Source organism: Notothenia rossii (assembly GCF_949606895.1).
Source record: "Notothenia rossii genome assembly, chromosome: 8".
In the NCBI taxonomy this organism is placed as follows: Eukaryota; Metazoa; Chordata; class Actinopteri; order Perciformes; family Nototheniidae; genus Notothenia; species Notothenia rossii.
Genome location: NC_136906.1, coordinates 55867267 through 55886889, shown reverse-complemented (window position 1 = coordinate 55886889; position 19623 = coordinate 55867267). Strand labels below are relative to the sequence as shown.

The 19623-nt window shown below is 40.1% G+C and overlaps 2 protein-coding genes across 9 annotated transcripts in view; one reads left to right on the top strand and one right to left on the bottom strand.

Moving 5' to 3' along the window:
* Positions 1-2182: 2182 nt before the first annotated feature.
* On the top strand, positions 2183-15292 carry znf395b (zinc finger protein 395b). Of its 4 annotated transcripts, XR_013801535.1 has the most exons (11): positions 2192-2460; positions 5208-5386; positions 6980-7164; positions 7239-7351; positions 7954-8150; positions 8273-8373; positions 9423-9717; positions 12350-12445; positions 12644-12750; positions 13446-13912; positions 14040-15292. XR_013801535.1 is itself a non-coding variant. In XM_079644056.1 (10 exons), the coding sequence occupies exons 2-10, from the start codon at positions 5255-5257 to the stop codon at positions 13555-13557; spliced, it is 1335 nt and encodes a 444-aa protein (XP_079500182.1). In that variant the 5' UTR covers positions 2183-2460; positions 5208-5254; the 3' UTR covers positions 13558-14038. The 4 variants fall into 4 exon arrangements, 3 of the variants coding, with proteins under 3 accessions (XP_079500182.1, XP_079500183.1, XP_079500181.1); XM_079644056.1 differs by lacking the exon at positions 14040-15292 and having other exon boundaries at positions 2183-2460; positions 9426-9717; positions 13446-14038; XM_079644057.1 differs by lacking the exon at positions 14040-15292 and having other exon boundaries at positions 2186-2460; positions 6980-7137; positions 13446-14038.
* Positions 14250-19623, bottom strand: part of pnocb (prepronociceptin b) — a 30786-nt gene continuing 25412 nt past the window's right edge. For all 5 annotated transcript variants that reach the window (XM_079644061.1, XM_079644059.1, XM_079644060.1 and 2 more), the window contains one exon: positions 14250-18030. In XM_079644061.1, the coding sequence (XP_079500187.1) occupies positions 17392-18030 (639 nt within the window). In that variant the 3' untranslated portion in view covers positions 14250-17391. The remainder of the gene's footprint in view (positions 18031-19623) is intronic.

Here is a 19623-nt window from a genome sequence, read left to right as displayed (position 1 = left end):
AGATATTTTCTGTAGGTCTTATTTTCTAAAACCTATGCTTTTGGTGACTTCTTTGTTTATTTCTGGAAAATAGTGACATCACAACGTAACACTTGTGCTTCTATTGGCCAGCTACACATTGGACGTGATAGGCTTAGGGCATGGCTTTCCTACACATCTCACATTTCAGACAGAGGTTGAAAAAAAGTGCTGCAGCAGGTGAACTTTTGGAACATTTAAGCATGTAAACATGTCACAGTAGAGAGACAAAATACAAATATGAACCTGAAAATGTAGTTCTAATGTTTATAGTTTTTGTAAATGTTTTCACTCTTGCTACGAAAAATCCTTATCTTTTTATTTAAACCAGTCTGACAATCCAGTCAAGGCAAATGATAGAAGGCCTCTCGACCTTACATGGTGTAATTAATTCATGAAATATTCTGTCTGCTTTAGGAGTCAGATTGGGACTAGGATTGGGTTACTGCTTCCTGCCTCTCCCCCCCACCCTGCCTTTCCTCTCTCTCTGTGCCGGTGCTCAGACTCTAAAATCCCCGCTGACTGGATGTCTGGTGGAGAGGGTGCAGACAGCCGACACTAATCTGGCCTCTCCAATACACACATGTAGTCACGGGCTCTGCAACACACACACTGGAATCACACATGCAAGTGTTTGATCTCTGTGCAGATGATTAATCGTGTAATGTTTGGGGTTTATATGCCGTATGCCATGGTGTCAGCTGTTTTATGAGTTTTGAGACATTACATTACAAATGGTATATGAAGCATGAAGGGGTTTGATCCCTAATCTGTTTTTAAAATACAATTGAAATGACAGTTATTTCTCTGTATCAGATTAATAGCAGCACTATACCTTGCACACACTAGCAATATGCTTTAATAAATGTCACTATTAATATATCTCTAATGGCATTAGTAGTGAATGGTGATTTCTCAGTGACATCATGGTAGTTTATAATTTGATATTTGTCTTGAATGAAACCTTTATCTGATCTTATTTACTTTACAGATTAGAATAGATAATTTTTTTAGTGAATAGATGATTGATTATTGCACAGAGTACAAGTAGTGAGTCAACGAAAAGGATGATGAGCTGTTAAGTGTATAGTGTAATGTAAAGAACAATATAAGTTTAATAAAGTGTATAAAAAAAGCTACAATATACACCTTCTGAACAGTATTAACTGTAGCTAGTATGACAGTATAGCACTGTATGATATACAGTATATGACAGTATATGAAACTGTATATAATAAAATAAAAATAGGGAGGCGTGTGGCGCAGTGGATAGAGCCTTGGTGTTGGGATCAGGTTCAAACCCCACTGCAGTCAGCATGTCGTTGTGTCCCTGGACACTTCACCCCAAATTGCTCCTGTGGGGATTGTCCACAGTATTGAGTATGTAAGTTGCTTTGGATAAAAGCGTCTAAAATGTAATGTAAAAGGTTAACAGTAGTATAGAGCTAGTATAAATATAGACAGTATGATATAAAGACTATAAAGAGAATAAATATGAACATACTGTATATTATTATAAACTTAAATAATAATGTAATACAATATAAAAGTATCATTGCTTAGTGACATCTTAATCCAATATAGGGAAATTAAAAAAATAAAATTAAAAAAAAATACCCCTAGACATTTGATTTGTAAATGCATTTTATTTTGTATATACATCAAATGATCCATGTCTTTATTGCTTTATTCATTAAAGACAGAATCCAAACCATGAACATTTCTAATAATAGTGTGATTGAGATGAGCGAACACGAGAATATTTCTCTGTATCAGACAAATAGCAGCACTATATGTTGCACATTCTAGCAATGTGCTTCAATACAGTTTAAGAACATTGGTATAGAAATGTAATATTCGATAGAGTATATATTTGGTGACAGTGACAATATAATATGAAAACTATTAATATGATGAATTTCCACTGATATAATAAAATATTATTAATTTATATTAATAATCCTTGCTAGGAGCATCTTAATCCAATATAGGGAAATTGTGTAAAAAATTACCTTTTCTGTAAATCAAATGCATTTTATTCTGAAACATCCAATTATGCATGTCTTTATTGCTTTATTGATCAAAGACAGAATCTAAATCATCAACATGTTAATGCTCATGTGATTAAGATGAATAAGCAGGGGTTAGTGTGTGCCTGCGACAGACAGACAGAGAGATGCTGCTGATGCTCGGGTAACCCCTCACCTAGATCATCCTTTGTGCACGGCGTGCTGGAGGTTGATTTCTCTGTGCTCTGCCCAGCTGCCAGCACCGGCATTGGCTCGCCTAACATACACACGTAGGCGCGTATCCGACCGACCAACCCCCTTCTCGCCGGCAGCAGCAGATTGGAGAGCCGGCGAACGGCGGGACAGCTAGGCAGCGACGACCAGCTGCTGCAGCTCCGACAGCACGGGAAGCACCGAGATCTGCACCGAACCAGTGAGTACCGGAACATAGTTTGTTTTTGTATCAAATCGGGAGGTTTTGTGTTGCAGGGAGCTCGTAAAAATGTTGTTTTCCTTCAGCAGTGGGAGGAGGGAGGGGGTTTTTCTCCTGATCTCAAACTGCGTTGCCGGGTGGAGATCAATGTTGTAGTTAAAGTATAATTAACCAAGACTTCTAATCAATGTTGTTATCATAGAGCGAGCCATATCCACGGCTATAAACGATGTTAACGTTGTTTTTGTTTGGAAAAGTGCTCATTTAAATATCGTGTACATTAAATGTGCATTATTGTAGGCTACTTATAAAGCATATAGGCTATTGTGAAAACACTAAATGATATTGTGTTAAAAATGCATTTAAGCGCGTGTCACGCCTCCATAAACAAGAGTTTCATTGCATGTGCCTCTACATCAGCGATGACGTTATTGTTTTGTTCGTTTTAGCAACCCTGTTTGACCGCGCGACATGTTCTCTTTCTGTTATGCTACGGCTTATATTTAACTTCAGTGCGCTTTTATATCTCTTTGCGTTTAAAGGAATGAATAAGGTTATTTTCAACGGTGTTTCCCTCCTCCAGCCCGGTCCCCCGGCGAAACCCGTGTCTGAACACGTTGTCAGAAGGGAGGTGTGTACCTGAAAATCAGAGCTCAGCCAATGAGCGGAGGTACCCCGCCCATATGCTGGCACTTGTTTACTACTAAAGCTGGACGCTGATTGGTGCAAAGTGGGGGGAAATAGGGTTTTATGCTGCGTTCGAAGGCATAGAAAATAATGGGAGAGTTGAGCTTCTCGTTGAAAATAGTGTCAGGCGAAAAGTTTTAACCGAATAACTTTGCACTTTTTCATCAGACTTCTATATGAGAATCTGTAATGGTTGTCATGTATTAAGGATTTATTACCTGAACAACATCCATTTTTAGAAAGTATTTATTTTTGTGATACAAACATACTTTAACATAACATAAGGCTGAGTTAACCGTGTTTTGCTGTTCTACCTATATTGATGTTAATACAAATGATGTAAATAGAAATAAAAGCATGTCTAAGTTATACAAAAAAAACAGATACTCATTGTCATCATCATAACCACAATAAATATTTATATTTTCTTTGTTTAGGCCAACTAGCCCACATTTTCTTATGTCATTTGCAACATTTCAGAAAATAGTTGATTGGTCTAATCAAATCAAATTTCCTAGCCTTTTAATTTGTGTTCTGTTGTGAACTCACATAAGCTCAAAAATTGAATGTTTCTGGTCTTGAGAACACTTTACACTACATGCCAAAATGTAACGCGAGATACGGCTGATACTTGCGCATTAGTTTCTGTTATGGATCAGTATCAACAGTCCTGCCAGTAACGTTACTATATTATCAATGCTACTTTAGTTATATCCTGATATATGATAGCTAACTTCACAATGTTGTGATGTGACGTTAGCTAACATTCTGTAGCTAACGCCGGTCACTCACCAAGATAGCTGCCCAGTTCTCCACTGGTTCTCCTCACACCACAGCTCAATTTCTCTCCGATGGCCGTTATTTCTTCTAATCCTTGGCTGCTCCTGGTCTCTTGGGAGCAGGCTCATAATTATAAGGTTGTGGTCCGTCATATGCATTCGAATATTCATGTTCAACTTCTTCTTTGTCGAAACTAGCATTGGGATCCATGTTTATTAATACGTTACACCGGCGCTCTCCCCCCTTGTTTCCCCCATGTTACGTCACGTGCCGAGGCTTTTTTATGCGGAAGGGAACATTTCTTACAAAAACGACGCCAGATGTCACTGTAGTGTATATTTCTGTATATATTTTGGAAAATCTAGTGTATTCATCATTTTCCTACACATTTATTCACAGGTGTCTTTAACCTGGAAGTTGCTCTTTAAAGGTGGGGTAGGTACATTTGAGAAACCGGCTCGAGATACACTTTTTGTTATATTCCATGGAATGCTCTTAACATCCCGATAGCAATGCATATCTTAAGTGCTTTGACAAAAAAAATCATAAAAAAATATAATCTGTGGAAGCCGTAGTACTGTAAAAAGCACGACCAATCATTTTAGCCGGCCCGGCTAAAATAACTGGATGGCCTACCTGCCTGTCAGCCTTCCATCTGTGCACAAACTTATCTCGTGCCCTCATTGTTCATGTGTGCGTTCGTGTGTGTTGGAGGAGGGGCTCTGTAAGGAAGTGATACAAGAAACGTATGGGGAATTTTAGGTAGGATAAAGGTGATTTAAATACTCATTTAAAGGGGCATTCCATTGATTTTACCCAGGAAGTTCAGTTTACAGGAGTACTTGTTGATGTCATCAGGGTTATCTTTGGTTAATGTTTGAATACAAAAAGATACTATTAAGTTGCATTATGGGATTTGTAGGATCTATTGTCTCTAACGCTGACTCGACAAAATGAAACTGACTGTTAACTTTGATTACAATTATAGATGTATGTAGGTTTGAAATTGATGAAAACATTTGGAAAGTGTAATACTTTTTTAAAATATAATTATGAAAATGCTGCATATTATATCTTCAAGAGACAGAATATCTCGACATCTGCTGCTTTTTTTCTTTCTTTAGCTCTTGCAAATACCCTAACTTTAGGTGTGTAATGACTGAACTGCCCTTTTTATTGACCACATTTTTGAATATTTCATTGCTGTAGAAGGATTTGAAAATGCATTCAAATGTTTATATTGTTCTAACCTCATGTTGTTCCACGTGTCTGCTCTGCAGGGAGGTGTGTCAGTGTGCTGAGTCCCCTTATTGTGTGAAACAGCACCATGGCAGCTACGGGACCTGAGGACAGAGCTGAAGAAGTGCCAGGGGGGGCTGCAGTCTGCCCCCCCGGCCTGCAGGCCTGCACCTCTACAACCACGCACAGCAGCAACGAGCCAGACATGCAGAACACTCTGGTGAGAAACGCAGAGGAACGAGACCCCTGTTTATGACTCCTGAGATTTCCCATGCTTTGTTTTACACCATTTAACCCTGTATTTATCAGTGAGAATGGATACTACTTCAACTGTCTTTATTAACCAACACTTTCCTCCTCAGGCTCTGCTTGGGTTTTGAGTTTCTAGTGCGTCCATGGCTGCCAACTTCTGCCTTTTTAGAATATTTAAAAACATATATATCGGTAGGGCTGCTCAATAAATCGTATTTTAATCGCGATTACGATTATGGCTTGCAACGATTACGAAAACAACGTAATCAAAACAAAACAATTATTTTTTTATTATTATTATTAATTTATTAAAAAAAAAAATAATAATCGCAATTACAATTATTGACCCAAATAATCGAGATTATGATTTTTGCCATAATCGAGCAGCCCTATATATCGGCATAATGCAACCTGCTGCTGCAAATGAGAGGGCAATGCTGCCAGAAATGTACACATTTTTAGGTATAATATGCACATTTTTATTTTAACTCCTTTTTTTGACATTAATATTTTGATTTTATTGTATGTTTAAAGGTGGGGTATGTCATTTATTTCAGAAATACTTTTTGTTATATTCCATGGAATGCTCTTAACATCCCGATAGCAATGAATATATAAATGCTTTGACAAAAAATCCATTAAAAAATGTCATCTGTAGAAGCCGTAGTACTGTAAAAAGCAGGACCAATAATTTTAGCCGGCCCGGCTAAAATAATTGGATGGCCTACCTGCCTGTCAGCCTTCCATCTGTGCACAAACTTATCTCGTGCCCTCATTGGTCATGTGCGCGTTCGTGTGTGTTGGAGGAGGGGCTCTGTAAGGAAGTGATTTTTTCCGGTTGTGTATTTTCAAATTCTAGCGCACTCGAGCTGGTTTCTCCAAAAGTACCTACCCCACCTTTAAGTTAAAAAAAATTATCGCACATTCTTACTTAATTTGATTCATTTTTGCTCATTTATAATTTATAATTCACAGCCTTAAGATAAAGAATTTCTATGTTTTTAAGGAATAAAATGCTATTTAAATCATATATAACTGAAATGAACAAACCCTGCAGTAAAATCCTTCAAATCATAGATATAAGTATCGAACTGAAACATCTGGTGTATGGAAGGCTACTGAAGTGGAGATTTGTAGTTGAAAGTATGGGAAAAATACACATTTTGTGAAAACACCTTTAAAGATTGTTCTACTTTTGTTAAATTCCGTACATGTTGTACGACACTACAGGGGAATAAGGCTAAAAAGTTGAATTCCCCCCGGGTATTTCTCACATGAGGACAATCATTGCTGAAAATGTTATGTTTAAATATGCAAATTATTTATTACCTCATTCTAAATATGGTCAATTCTAGGAGAATCCAAAGCAAATTAAAAAGTTGGTAAATGTACCCCTAAAAGTGTTTTTCACTAGTCTAAAAGAAGAAATGGTATATCCCAAAATGTTTAAGTGCATGAAAAAATCCAGTTCTTGATTTACTAACTGGGAGTGTTCTGTTAGTACAAACACCTGTTGCAGATTTTAACCAGGATCTAATTATTTCATCACTTCCTCCCACAGGTGTGTACACCGAGGTGCCAGGCTGAAAAAGGTTTGATGGAGAGCGGCCACCAAAAGAACAGGACATCAGTCCAGCTGCAGAGGGAGGCTGAGCGAGGCTGGAGCAACGTGGCTGCCCCCTCTCACTCTGTGGGACCCACAATGCACCTGGGCAATAGGTCAGCTGCTAGAGAGGCACCCTACTGGTGAGGGACAGGGAACAGTATGCAAGTGTTTGAAAGTGGTCTTCATAAAGTCTAATGATATTTCTTTTGTTTAGTTTCCGCAGTCCAGAGTCAGTGGAGATGGACGAGATCATGGCGGCCATGGTTCTGACCAGCCTGTCCTGCAGCCCCGTGGTGCAGAGCCTTCCCCAGAGTGATCCTGGACCAGGTCTGTCTGTCCCCCTTCTACACACGGCCTCACTCCTGTACTGTATGTCCACTTTATAATATCCTTCGAAAAAGCTTTTAAGTTGTAACTGATGGCTTTATGAATTTTGCAAAAATAAAAAATCATTTATTTTGAGTTCCTAAACATTAAAAAAACCATGTGCTGTATAGGGCTGTACTGGTAAAAAAATAGCTGAGGCCAGCATTGTTTCAGATTTCTTTTACTTTTTTTTGCAACAACTCCTAACGGTTCTTGTTGATGAACTCTTAACTTTTCAGAAAGGCGCTGGGGACACCAGCCATCCCCAGCCACTTATTTTTTAACAGTTCAGGGACTTTCAACCAGAAGCCAGCGCCTTTTAGCCAGAAATAAACCCTATATAGCTTCAAATAGCAATAAACAGGGTACAGAGAAACTGATACAATGGTAAAACTGTTAGAAAATAAAGACATATCAAAACTTTGGCACACTTATTGAACCCCTGCTGTTGTCTGTAGAATGGGCAGAGAAGAGAGCAGCAGTCCCTGATGCACTTGATGCATTTTAGGCATAAAGGAACAGAGAAAATTGCATTTTTTGAATCTTTACTTCCTGTTTTCCAGCCGCCTCGACCTCAGCTGACATGGAGTGTGGTGGTGGAGAGCTCTCCGACAGTGGCAGCAGTGGCTACTGGAGCTGGGACCACGGCAACGTAAGCCCTGCCCCCTCGCCGTCCGTCACTGAGATTGACAGCAGCCCCGATGAAGGCCTACAGATGGAGCTGGAGCAGGGGGAAGAGTTTAATGCCAAAAAGCCAAAGGTACAAAGCGGTATATATTTATGTTAAGACTGTTTTCTCTTTGTATTTTGTGTCTTTTTTCACATTTCCCCTTATTTCCTTTCATGTGCTTTACCTGTGCCGTGTTTACTTCTCTCCCTTAGAGCTCTTTCAGAAGTGTGTACAGGTGTCTGTGGCCCAGCTGTGGCAAGGTGCTCACGTCTTCAGTCGGAATAAAAAGACACATCCGTGTGCTGCATCTCGGGTGAGTTACAATTACAATCACATCAGTTTCAGGCTTATATGTGATGGTTATTCTTTGAAATATATCAATATTGGCGCTGATACAAAAGCTACGTTTTAAATTAAACTTTTTAGATAATTTAGGGACTGAAGGAAAATGATTGTAAGGTATAAAAAAAGTATAAGCCCAGGATTATTTATACTTTTCCCATTAACTTAAAGAGGCAAAGTATACAAATGTACAGTGGGGCAAAAAAGTATTTAGTCAGCCACCAATTGTGCAAGTTCTCCCACTTAAAAAGATGAGACAGGCCTGTAATTTTGGGGTCACTGCTCTAGAGGAGATCTGCATGGAGGAATGGGCCAAAATACCAGCAACAGTGTGTGAAAACCTTGTGAAGACTTACAGAAAACGTTTGACCTCTGCCATTGCCAACAAAGGGTATATAACAAAGTATTGAGATGAACTTTTGTTATTGACCAAATACTTATTTTACACCATAATTTGCAAATAAATTCTTTAAAAATAGACAATGTGATTTTCTGGATTTTTTTTTCTCATTTTGTCTCTCATAGTTGAGGTATACCTAGGATGAAAATTACAGGCCTCTCTCATCTTTTTAAGTGGGAGAACTTGCACAATTGGTGGCTGACTAAATACTTTTTTGCCCCACTGTATATGGTGTACCTTTATGTTAATACATCAGTGGCGAACCGTGTCTATCACAACTGGACGTTCTGTAGACACACACACCTAATTTGGAATTATTATCAATATTTCCACAGGTTTTATTTTTTAAAACATGAAGAAATCATGCAGGTGATTTTATAATTATGGAGATAGGATAAAGAGGGCATTTTATCCCTGTTAGACATTCTAATATTTGAGCCTTGGAGCGACTCCTCCATTATAGTCTGAGCTGCATTGAAAAAACAAGAGGGAAAAACATTAGTTGCGGGAAGTGATGAAACATTTGTGAGATTTTATATCTGGGCCAAAGTGTGTGATGCATTCATTAATGTTCCGAACAAACAACTCACTCATTTGACCCTGTCCGTCCAAACACACAGCAGTGCGTCAGATCAGTCCCAGAGAGAAGAAGACTTCTACTACACCAAGTTCTCCTGTGAGAGCGTGGACTCCCCCCCAACTCCGGCCCCGTCCCAGCAGGATCTGGGCCAGGCCTCGTCCTCTCATCTCAGCTGGGCCCCCTGCGATACTCCTCCGGCCTCTGGGGTCCAGATCCCTCCAGCTCACAGACCCCGGTCCAACTCCAGCTCCGGGCCGGGCCCCAGCAGGCCCAGTCCGCTCAGCCAGTCGGCCCCCAGCAGCTTCTGGCAGATCCACTCGGAGCATCTGTATCAGGTGGGTGCAGCTCGAAGGCTCCGTTTACACAGAGACGAAACGGAGAACAAACCGAATTTGATATAAAAAAAGTCTTCCGTCCACACGGTATCAGCTCAAGAAACGTGTGTTTCCATACGAGACCACTCGTCCCGCTGGAGACGCTGTAGTACATATGCCGGGCCTGTAAGTAGCGCTGTACTTCCGCCACAAAATACACCAAAAGCAGCGAAGAAGACCCCCGAGCATGGTTGCCATGGTTGCCTGGTTGCCCTTCTGTTTATTCTCCGTGGTGGATTTAGCAACATGTAGTTCATGTAGTTCTCCCTGTCCACTTGTTGCTGATGGTTGTGGTAGAGGAGCTGTAGATTTTGCACTAACATGATGTCTGTAGCATGGTCAGTAGCAGTAGCTACTGACCATGCTACAGCAGTGGGCAGCAGAGGTGGGGAGAGACGGGGCTATGGCTTCATCTTTATCAGGAAATGATCGTAAAGGACGTACACACAGAGCCGTTAGGCCCCCCAGAGCGCTTCGTCCGCAGATCTACTCACCTTGGGACCCGTTACCGTTTGAGGGCTCTGTTTCCCGCGGTTCCGTTACGACCTCGTGTGGACGAACCGTTCGTTAAGATGCTATTTTACCACAAATTAAGACTTTAATAAATATTAGGCTTCCCTCAAATTGCATATCACAGTAGTCCATATTGGAATTTCGGTAACATTTTTGATGAGTTGTGCAGCCCTAATTCCCAGCTTCGTACTTGTAATTTGAGTTGCTACTAGAACATGTTAACATGTTTTTACTTTCCAAAAACTAATCTTTTTTGTATTCCGCTTGTCTGAATATAGAGTATATATTCACCAGCTTTCTAAAATTCACTCTGTTTGAGCGCCTGTCTCTTTAAGACCCCCTCCCAAAAAAGGCAAGTCTGGTCTGATTGGCTTGCAAGTAAAATTGAACAGCAGTTCTCCATAGCGGGAGGTACAGTCTAATGAGTCTTTCGTTAACATCAATAACATGTTTGTATAGTAATACAGTTTAGAAATCCTAGACCGATTCTGACATTTACAATTGGGAACTGTTTACCTTTCTTGCAGCAAGGTAACCAATTAGCATAGCTTAGCTTAACATCTGCAAATGAGGAAGACAAAGGGGCGCTCCTTGCGAACAGGTAAGGCAGGCAATTGCTTGGGGCCCCGGACCAGAAGGGGGCCCCCAAAGAAGGTAGATTAAGAAGGTCCACAGCAACGACAACATGAAACAACCTTTAATTTCCTGCAACGACATGTCGGGAAACCCCCTCAAGGCAGCCCCATGCATAGCGCGCCGTAAAATGCTGCTTCTCATCTTAAGTTTTGTTGCCTTGCTCCGCTCCGGGGGGCTGCTGTCGGCTGTGCGTGGTGATGAAAAGCTGGTTCGAGGGGCCCCCAGTGAAGGTTTGCCTAGGATCGCCACTGGGAAGACATCTAGCTTGGTGAATATTGTTAGTCCCTATTTGACTCTCAATCCTTATAATACGAGAGAGTTTTTGCGTTGAATTACATACAAAAAAAATAACAAAATACAATTGTGAGAATTGTCATTTAAGATCCCTAATTTCAATAAATAATTGTTAAATTCAGAGTTTATTAGTTATTCTGTGAAGTATGCGTTGTTTTTTGGCTGGAATTATTTGAGAACAGGAAAAAGGATAGAAAAAGACAAAGAAGACAGCACTAGTTAGCATAAATTATTAAGTGTCAGGCATACATGTTGTGTGTGTGTGTGTGTATACAGGATTTTATGATGCAAAGTGATAGTTTCCTATCCCGTGCAGATACCCCTCTCACTAACCAATGAGCAACAACTTTGTTTATTCATCACAAAGCAGCACATTTAATTTACCCCGCACCACTGGGCCTGTAAATGGATGCTTTGTGACAGTGAGAGAGTAATCTGTCGGCAGGCCGGCTCCCCCAAGGAGACCAAACTCTCACCAGCCTGTAAAAGGCAGGCTTGAAGTCTCCCTGTGTGGTTTTACAGTGGATACAGCTCGATGTTCACATCATCAGGCTCCCTTTGGACTAGAAAAACCTACAATCTTTCAGAAAAATGTCCCGTGCAAACTTAACATATTTTTCATACAATAGAGATGTGTTCATTTTTGTACCACATTTGTCTTTATTTTCCTTGTGGATGTAGAAATCCAGTGGGTTGGTCCCTAATTGAGAGTGTGGGGTGAATAGAAATGCTGCCAGTGGAGGAGTTGTATGTCATGTCTGCTGGGGGCTTGTGGTTTGAAATGCCTGACCACAGCGCTGAACTCATCAGCACGTTTTTTCATTTTTCTAAATTAAAAGTGGATATTCCCATTCATAACGTTTCGTATTATGGATATTACTGAAATGTTATTGCTCTACGACAAATATAAAGTAACCTTTATTTTGACTTTCTGTGATGTCAACCGTGACAACCTAGAAGGAAAAAAAACGAGATCCATATTCTTCTTTTGGCACCAGGTCTAAAGCCCTTTTCGTGTTTTCCTAAAAACCTCCATATATGCTCTAATTTTGCTGAAAAATGGGAACACTTACTTTTTATATGACAAAATAAATAAGATCAAACCGATAAGATGGATCATGTATTGTCTTCCCTCTTTTGTTTCATCCAGGCCTGCAGCCCCGTCCAGGTATCTGTGGCCTCAAGGACCCCCGGGTGCGAGGGTTGGAACACCTCTGCCACCGTCTCTGGCCATAGTAACACTCCGGTGGGTCTTCTGTCCTATTCTGACTTATATGATGTTTCTCTATCATTTAGTCTCTTTCACATTGTAACATAATAACCTATAAAGAAGACAACGAAACATGTCTTGACAGATATCTATAAAATAATCGGAACACATTTTCTGTCCCTTGTATGATACTCCTTGTGCATTTGTACTAAATGTGAGGTAATGTTTCTTCAGGTGGTGAAGCCTCGCTGTCGCTCCGTCAGTGTGGGGGAACAGTGGCTCCAGCAGAACAGGCTGCAGCCAATGACTGCTTCCCCCTCCCGCACTCACTGCTCCTTCAGGTGAGTGCTGAGAGGATTTTCAAGCAATAAAATATCACACACTAGTTGAAAATGTCCATAACAATTTCCTAAATACCAATGTGACATCATCAAATGTATTTTTTTTGGTTACGAATGCTCAAAATCAAAAGTTATTAAATTAATTATCTACACAAGACAACAAAGTAGCAAGTCCCACACTAAATGTCTAACCTAGGACTCCAACTATAAAACAGTTATCATAGTATCTGCAATTTATTATTTTGAGGATTGAGTGGTTGGGCGAGCTAATGATGACCTTTACAATTTGACAGTTATAGACAGACAGATTTATATTTGGCATATCACTGCAGAACACTATCGGAGAGGTGCCATGCAGTTGGAACATTGAGTGTAAATGAATCTTTATTGATCTGGGGCCACACATCTATCTGCTGTTTTCTCTTTTGATTGCAGTGTCTGTCCAATATCTTTCACCTGCGGGTGGCCATTTTATCTCCCACTTTGCTGCCGCCTGCAAACTCACATTTTTACTGCTTGGCCAGGAGAGATAAAATTGATTAAATCTTCTCTTCATTTGTTATCACTCTGTCTTCCCTCAGTCTCATCTACCTTTATAGAGTTTGATCACATTAAGCGTTGGTGTAAGCACCCCTTCATTTTCTGCTTCCTCACATCCCTTCTCCTCCTCATGATTTTTGTCTTTGCATCTGCAGGAAGGGTCGTGGTGAGGCCAAAAAGTGTCGTAAGGTGTATGGAGTGGAGCGCAAGGATCAGTGGTGCACCGCCTGTCGCTGGAAAAAAGCCTGCCAGCGCTTCCCCGACTAAAGACTGTTGTGTGATGAAGAGCGAGAGCATGAGAGACGAAGACGTGAATGAATGGATGAATGATAAAAAGACACTTTTATCAAAAAGAGGATATAATCCAGGGCCTGAGAGCCTATAAGAAAAAACACATTTCTGTTTTTATTTTCAGGCTACATCCACATAAATACATTTTTCGTGTTAAAACACATAATATTGATACATTAACGCCTAGTGTCCACATAACAAAATTGGTGATTTTGAACCAATAAAGCAGAGACTTTTGAAACATTGCTGACCCCATTTAAGTCTGAAAATTCTGGGATTTCAGTCCGGACAGGCAGGAACAGAATCTTTTGAAATGATGAAGCCTATGTTAGCTTACTGTTCTTTTACAGGCAGAAATAGAGTCTTTTAAAAGGCTAAAGCCTACGCTAGCTTACTTTTCTTGCACAGGTGGAAACAGTCTTTTCAAAGCTAACACTAACTGTTGTTTTAAAGGCAAGGCTTACTGTTCTTGAAAAGGCAGAAACAGAGTCTTTTAAAAATGCTAAAGCCTATGTTAGCTTACGGTTGCTTGACAGGAGAAGAAATTGTTTTTTGAAAGTGCTAAAGCCTACGCTAGCTTACTGTTCTTGTACAAGTGGAAACAGTCTTTTTAAATCCTATGTCAGCGTACTGTTGTTTAACAGGCAACTGATTCTTTTGAAATGATGACGCTTACGTTAGCTTACTTTTTGCATGTCTTTGTAGATCCTGCCCTTTCCCACTTCAACAGGTCCCTATTACTTATTTTACCGAAAAGCAACAACATTAATGTATCTGCTTTGCACTGACTCCCAATCTATGGATTATTTTCACGGCATTTACCGCCTTAATATTTTGCGTTTCTGTCAGTAACAGTTCAACCTCGTCTCTGGTGATACTTTCCGCCATTGCTGTTGTTCTTACGTAGTACTTTCTGGAACCAAACAACTAACCTCACAGTAGACAATCAGCTTTCTGTTTACACCGGCACACGCAAACCCAGTGTAAATGAATGGTCATGTGATGTGTGTTATCAGGCGTGTTAACATTGGCGGAGGTTCTTTCTGAAACGGTGCTAAAACGCTTGTGTTTACGGAGATCGTATCCGTGTGGATGTAGCCTCAACCTTTTAATTTTCTTTCTGAAGAAATGCAAATGAACTTTTCTGTATCTTTGTAACTTGATCCTGAAAACTGAAGTCTGCGATGGTGCTAACTGTTGACTGACTTTAACCATGTGACGTGCTAAGCCTACAATACTCTTCTACTTTATCCAAAGGTCATATAACTGCCCCTGTAGCTCCACTGTATTAGATTGCTACTTGGCTGTTTTTCTTTATTCCAACCTTCTCTTCCAGTGGTTACACAGTGGTTATGATGTACATTATATTGTGTGCTTTGAGTTACGTACGAGTATTTTATACCTTTTTTTTTAATTGTCTCGTTCTGCCTGTGTATTGGGCAGATTATTTTTTGGGAACTTTCATGTTTTTTGGCACTTTGTTGGAATATAAACTTACAAGAATAAGCTAAAATTGGTTCGACTCAACCAAGTTCATATTTTCTTCCTGCCCATGTGTTGGCATACGACCAGTGTTAAAGGTTTTATCCCTGAAGCTATCGAGTCATGACAGTGGGACGACTAGCGTTAGGGAAACGAGTTTGTAATAGCAATAAATAAGAGAAAAATATATATTGTCAAACACAAATTAAAAAGCACTGATAACTTGAAATGTATTTTTTTCTTCTCCATGACAGTCCACAAAAGAAATAGCAAACTATTTTATTGTAGTTTTCTCTATACACATTTTGTATGAAGACTTAGAACAATGGTATAATGTTAGAAATGTCGTCTGAAATGTACACTGTATTCACAAATTGAATTTTTTGAGTGTTGGATAGACAGAGAAATGCACACATGCATGTGCACGGTCACACACTTTGCGATCACCCACACACCCATAGGCATTACACCTCATAGTCAAACATTAATAAACACTATTAAGATGCAAAATAATGACTGTGAGCTACAAGTGGGGTAAAGATCTTTTAGGAAAAAACACTTTTTCACCCAGGCAGAAACATATTCCGTAAAATAATGATCCCATCTGACATGCAAAGTTCATTTCATCTCTCTGCTCTTGAATGGTTTATTAAGACGATGGTTTTCAGAGCTGGTTTCACCTCCTTTACCATCCTAACGTGCGACACACACCCAGTGCTTCATGCACTTAGGTATAATTGGACTACAGTGTCATTAACAGCTGTGCAAATAGCCTTGGGTGGAGTAATGTTTGAAAACTGACTGGGAATTAGTTTCTCCTTGATCCTGAGTTACGCCTTAACAAGACTTTAACTGCCTAATTTCTATAATTGCAGGGTGAATTAGGAACCATACGAAAATTTTAATATAACTCATATTTGTAATTTGGCTGCAGGGTGAACATGCTACTACAGGCTTCTTACGCCTTTGTATATTAAGACAGTATTGCTTTTTTAAATTGAGTGGCAGTAATATTCAACCTTAATCAAACTTTTTTAAATTTGAATATTTATGGTCATATTAAAACTGTACTATTCTATTCAGATACAGGTTATGGGTGACATTTAGTTATGTTTAATAGTTAAATGAATGATGCACATTCAATTTTAGTTCGAGGAAGGGTGTTCAAATGTTCAAGTTTTAAGTCAATGGGGGCTCCAAAGAATCTTTTAAAAATGCAACAATATTTGTGTCTAATCCGTTATCTGTCATACAGAAACTATTAATACTCAGAGAATGAAGGATTAAAAAAACTGGAATTTCTATTTTCTATTTTTGATTTTCTGATCTCTAAATTTGACTGTGACATGTAATGTTTGACATATTATGGTAATATCCTAATTTACTATAACCGCAGACAAATCCAAAATGGCATACAATTTAGCTGAGAACACGGCAAAACTGATCCCCAGTCAGAATCCAAAGGCATCATGTTTGTTCCTCAAACACAAGAGGACAGTGTTGTTCCATTTAGAGAACCTCATGGAGCCTGACAACCTGCTGCTCATTCCTGTAAGAGAAAATCATCGCTTGCAGTTTAATAACCCCGGATAAATGGCCAAAATCAGAATACATTAGAAAGGACAAAGACATGTTTTTGCCAATACTCAGCAATGAGAACAAGGCTTTTTTTCTTTCAGGGGAGATGCTGAGCTTTGGTACTTTCAGAAAACCAATTTCACCTCTGTTGTGTTTAATTAATTATGTTCCTCACGCAGAAAATTAGATTTTTTAACTAGTAATTAACAGTTTGTGCTAGCACTGTCCAACCGTCTGATGGAACCATCTTGAAAGCACCGTGCTGGTCCAATTGGTCCATCTCATTTTAAAAGGACACATATGTAGCAAAATTAAGTCTATTACATGAGAGCTGGACAATTGTAACAAACTACAGAGTGCAAAAAAAAACACTGAAGCTACTTCAGTCCCATCCACACATTGATGAAAGTGCATTAAACATGATTTTAAATGTCACACCCTCAGGCTCACGTCTGGTGATAAGCTTGCAGTGAACCTGTTTTCCGATCTCATTTGGCCCGTTTTATTACACCAACACACAAAAATATATTCAATTGAACTTCTCTAATTATTTTTATTTCACATAATGGCATGAAAATATGCTTAATAAGAAGGACATCAAGGTCAAAACATTCCTCATTACTGAGAGACACAGAGAGAGGTGCAGCGAGATGGCGGAGTCTGTTGGTGACGTCACACTTCAAATTGGAGTGAGCTGCTGGAAACATGATTGGTCGAGGTAACTGGGGTAGTGAGAGCAACAGAAATACATTACAGTTTGTTTTGCCTCCACACCCGAGTTACAGGGTTGTTGGTGAGCCGGCCACTGCGGCTGCTCCTCATGCCCAGGTACTGCCTGAGCAGCTGGTTCACACGTTTCTGACTGTTCCATTTACGGGCTGATTTGCGGACACCTATGAACCCGCCGTAGCGCTTTTGTAGGGGCCTAATGGGCGAGCCAATCAGCTTCCTGTATCCATGGCGCCCCCTCTGAAAGCCACCAAAGCGTTTGGATAAGGTGATGGCCTCCAAACCGTCATCTTCTTCCACTTCTAGCTGGCTGTCACTCTCCACATTCCTCTGCTTCCTCTCTTCCAGACTGAGATCCAGGCCCTGCAGGCCCTCCCCCTCCTCGGAGGATTCCAGCAGTGATGAGTCATACTGGGCACTGCGCTGCTCAACGGGGGCCTCCTCCTGCTCCCCCTCCTGGAAGCGCTCTGCGGTTGCAGACTGCAGCAGTTCACTGTCCGAGTTCAGGTCAAGAGAGGTCAACTCCAGCTCCTCTCCGGTTCTCTTGAACAGAGCGCCTACCTCGGAAAGTGTGGGATGGTGCGATAGCTTGACAGCACGTTTACAGACCTCCCATGTGATCGAAGCAGAGACGTGACCCTCACACTCCAGCAAGCACACCTGCAGAGAGACAGAGTGAGTTTAGGTTCTAGAATGATACAAAGTTTAAGATTGTGGTCCTTTTATGTTTACTTAATGTCAAAACACTCTCCAGCCGGGGATAAGTACTGTAGAGAGTTTTAGAGGCAACCAGTTTGAAGGCCTGAAAACCAATTAAAGACTTAATCCGTAGGTTTTCCTACTCTTTAGTCAGGCTGCTGAGACTCTTGGTGTTTCATTGGAGAGTATTGACACTTTCTCAGAATGGCCAAACAAAGAGATAAATCCCCACAGGCGGCAACATGCACTCACTTCAGGTGTTATTATCCCATTAGATCGTCGTTGTTATTTATCATCGTTAGCATAGATTTGTGTCATCATGGGCTTAGCAGCATGTTGTCTTCTATTATTGATTATTATATAACCTATAAAAGAGTGGCAAAGACAGCGTCACTCCCAGAACACTGCCTTCCGTGTCCATAACATACTTAACTTAGATCCTTAACGGTAGCTACGTACTGAATGCACATAAATAACGTACGTTATGTAAAAAAGATTTGAACCCAATCATGATCTTTTGTTGTTTGTTGCCTCTACCTAAGCCTTGTTTTAGTTCACAATGATTACCACATGTTTAAAAATGTGACTGTTTCACAATGTGCAGTTAGGTATAGTTTTGCCACAAAATGGGTTAATAACATTCAGAACGGGTGTAACGTGAGGGCCTAAAAAAAATACACGGTAACAGGCTGACAACAGCATATTGTGACACAGTGAGGCTTGACATTTCTCACTAGCCAAGCTACTAGCCTAATGTTTTACTCCATACAGTAGCAGCATACATCCATGACAAAATCCATGAGTTTTAGGGGGCCGTCATTCACCTCATACAGTAGTACCATAGTAGCACCACAGTACTGTGTGTGAACAGTAAATTAGTTGGAAAATAGTAATGAAAGCAGAGAGACTTAACCAAAAGTTGTAGACTGATATGCCAAAACAAGGAAATACTGCATAGAGCTGAGGGAGTTTGTAGAGTCTGTCATTCTCTCTGGGTTTGTCACACATGATCGTTGCAGCCATTTCTCATATAAAGATAACGAAAAATGCAGCTCTAAAGACACTCATGGTCACCTCCTGCCTTATCACTAATCAGGCCATCAGTGAGGAGGAGTAAGATAAAATCCTCTTAATGATTGAATAATTTCCCACTTTAGTTCCAGATGCATAAAGTAGTTTTGTATTATATCTCGCAAATAAGCTGATTAGGTTGATTTGAGTGCAAGGTTTATAGATATATTGTCCAAGGTCATCGTATCATTTATGGAACGCAATCACACTTCTTTTTTAACGTGAAAAGTGTTACAACTTTTCTGTACAACCGCACCCAGGCTGAGAAAGCAGTTTCTTGACATGGATGGCGTGTGTTTCATGGGAGTTAATGGGATAGCTGTTCCTGCCGTGTTCGGAACATTACGTGCCAATATTAGACGTCCATCATTTGGTAAATGGGACTTCTACCTTTGCTAAGTGATTGACAGCACAAAATTGGAAGAAATAACAAGTCGGTTTGAAGGACAGCAGGTTAATTACGTCCAATCTTTTTCAGATTGG

Bases quoted from the DNA above. Each gene is read 5' to 3' on its own strand.
- znf395b (XM_079644055.1), top strand. From the start codon at position 5,255: ATGGCAGCTACGGGACCTGAGGACAGAGCTGAAGAAGTGCCAGGGGGG. The intron at 5,387-6,979 runs GTGAGAAACGCA...TTCCTCCCACAG, and splicing joins CAGACATGCAGAACACTCTG to GTGTGTACACCGAGGTGCCA. The intron at 7,352-7,953 runs GTCTGTCTGTCC...CCTGTTTTCCAG, and splicing joins CCAGAGTGATCCTGGACCAG to CCGCCTCGACCTCAGCTGAC.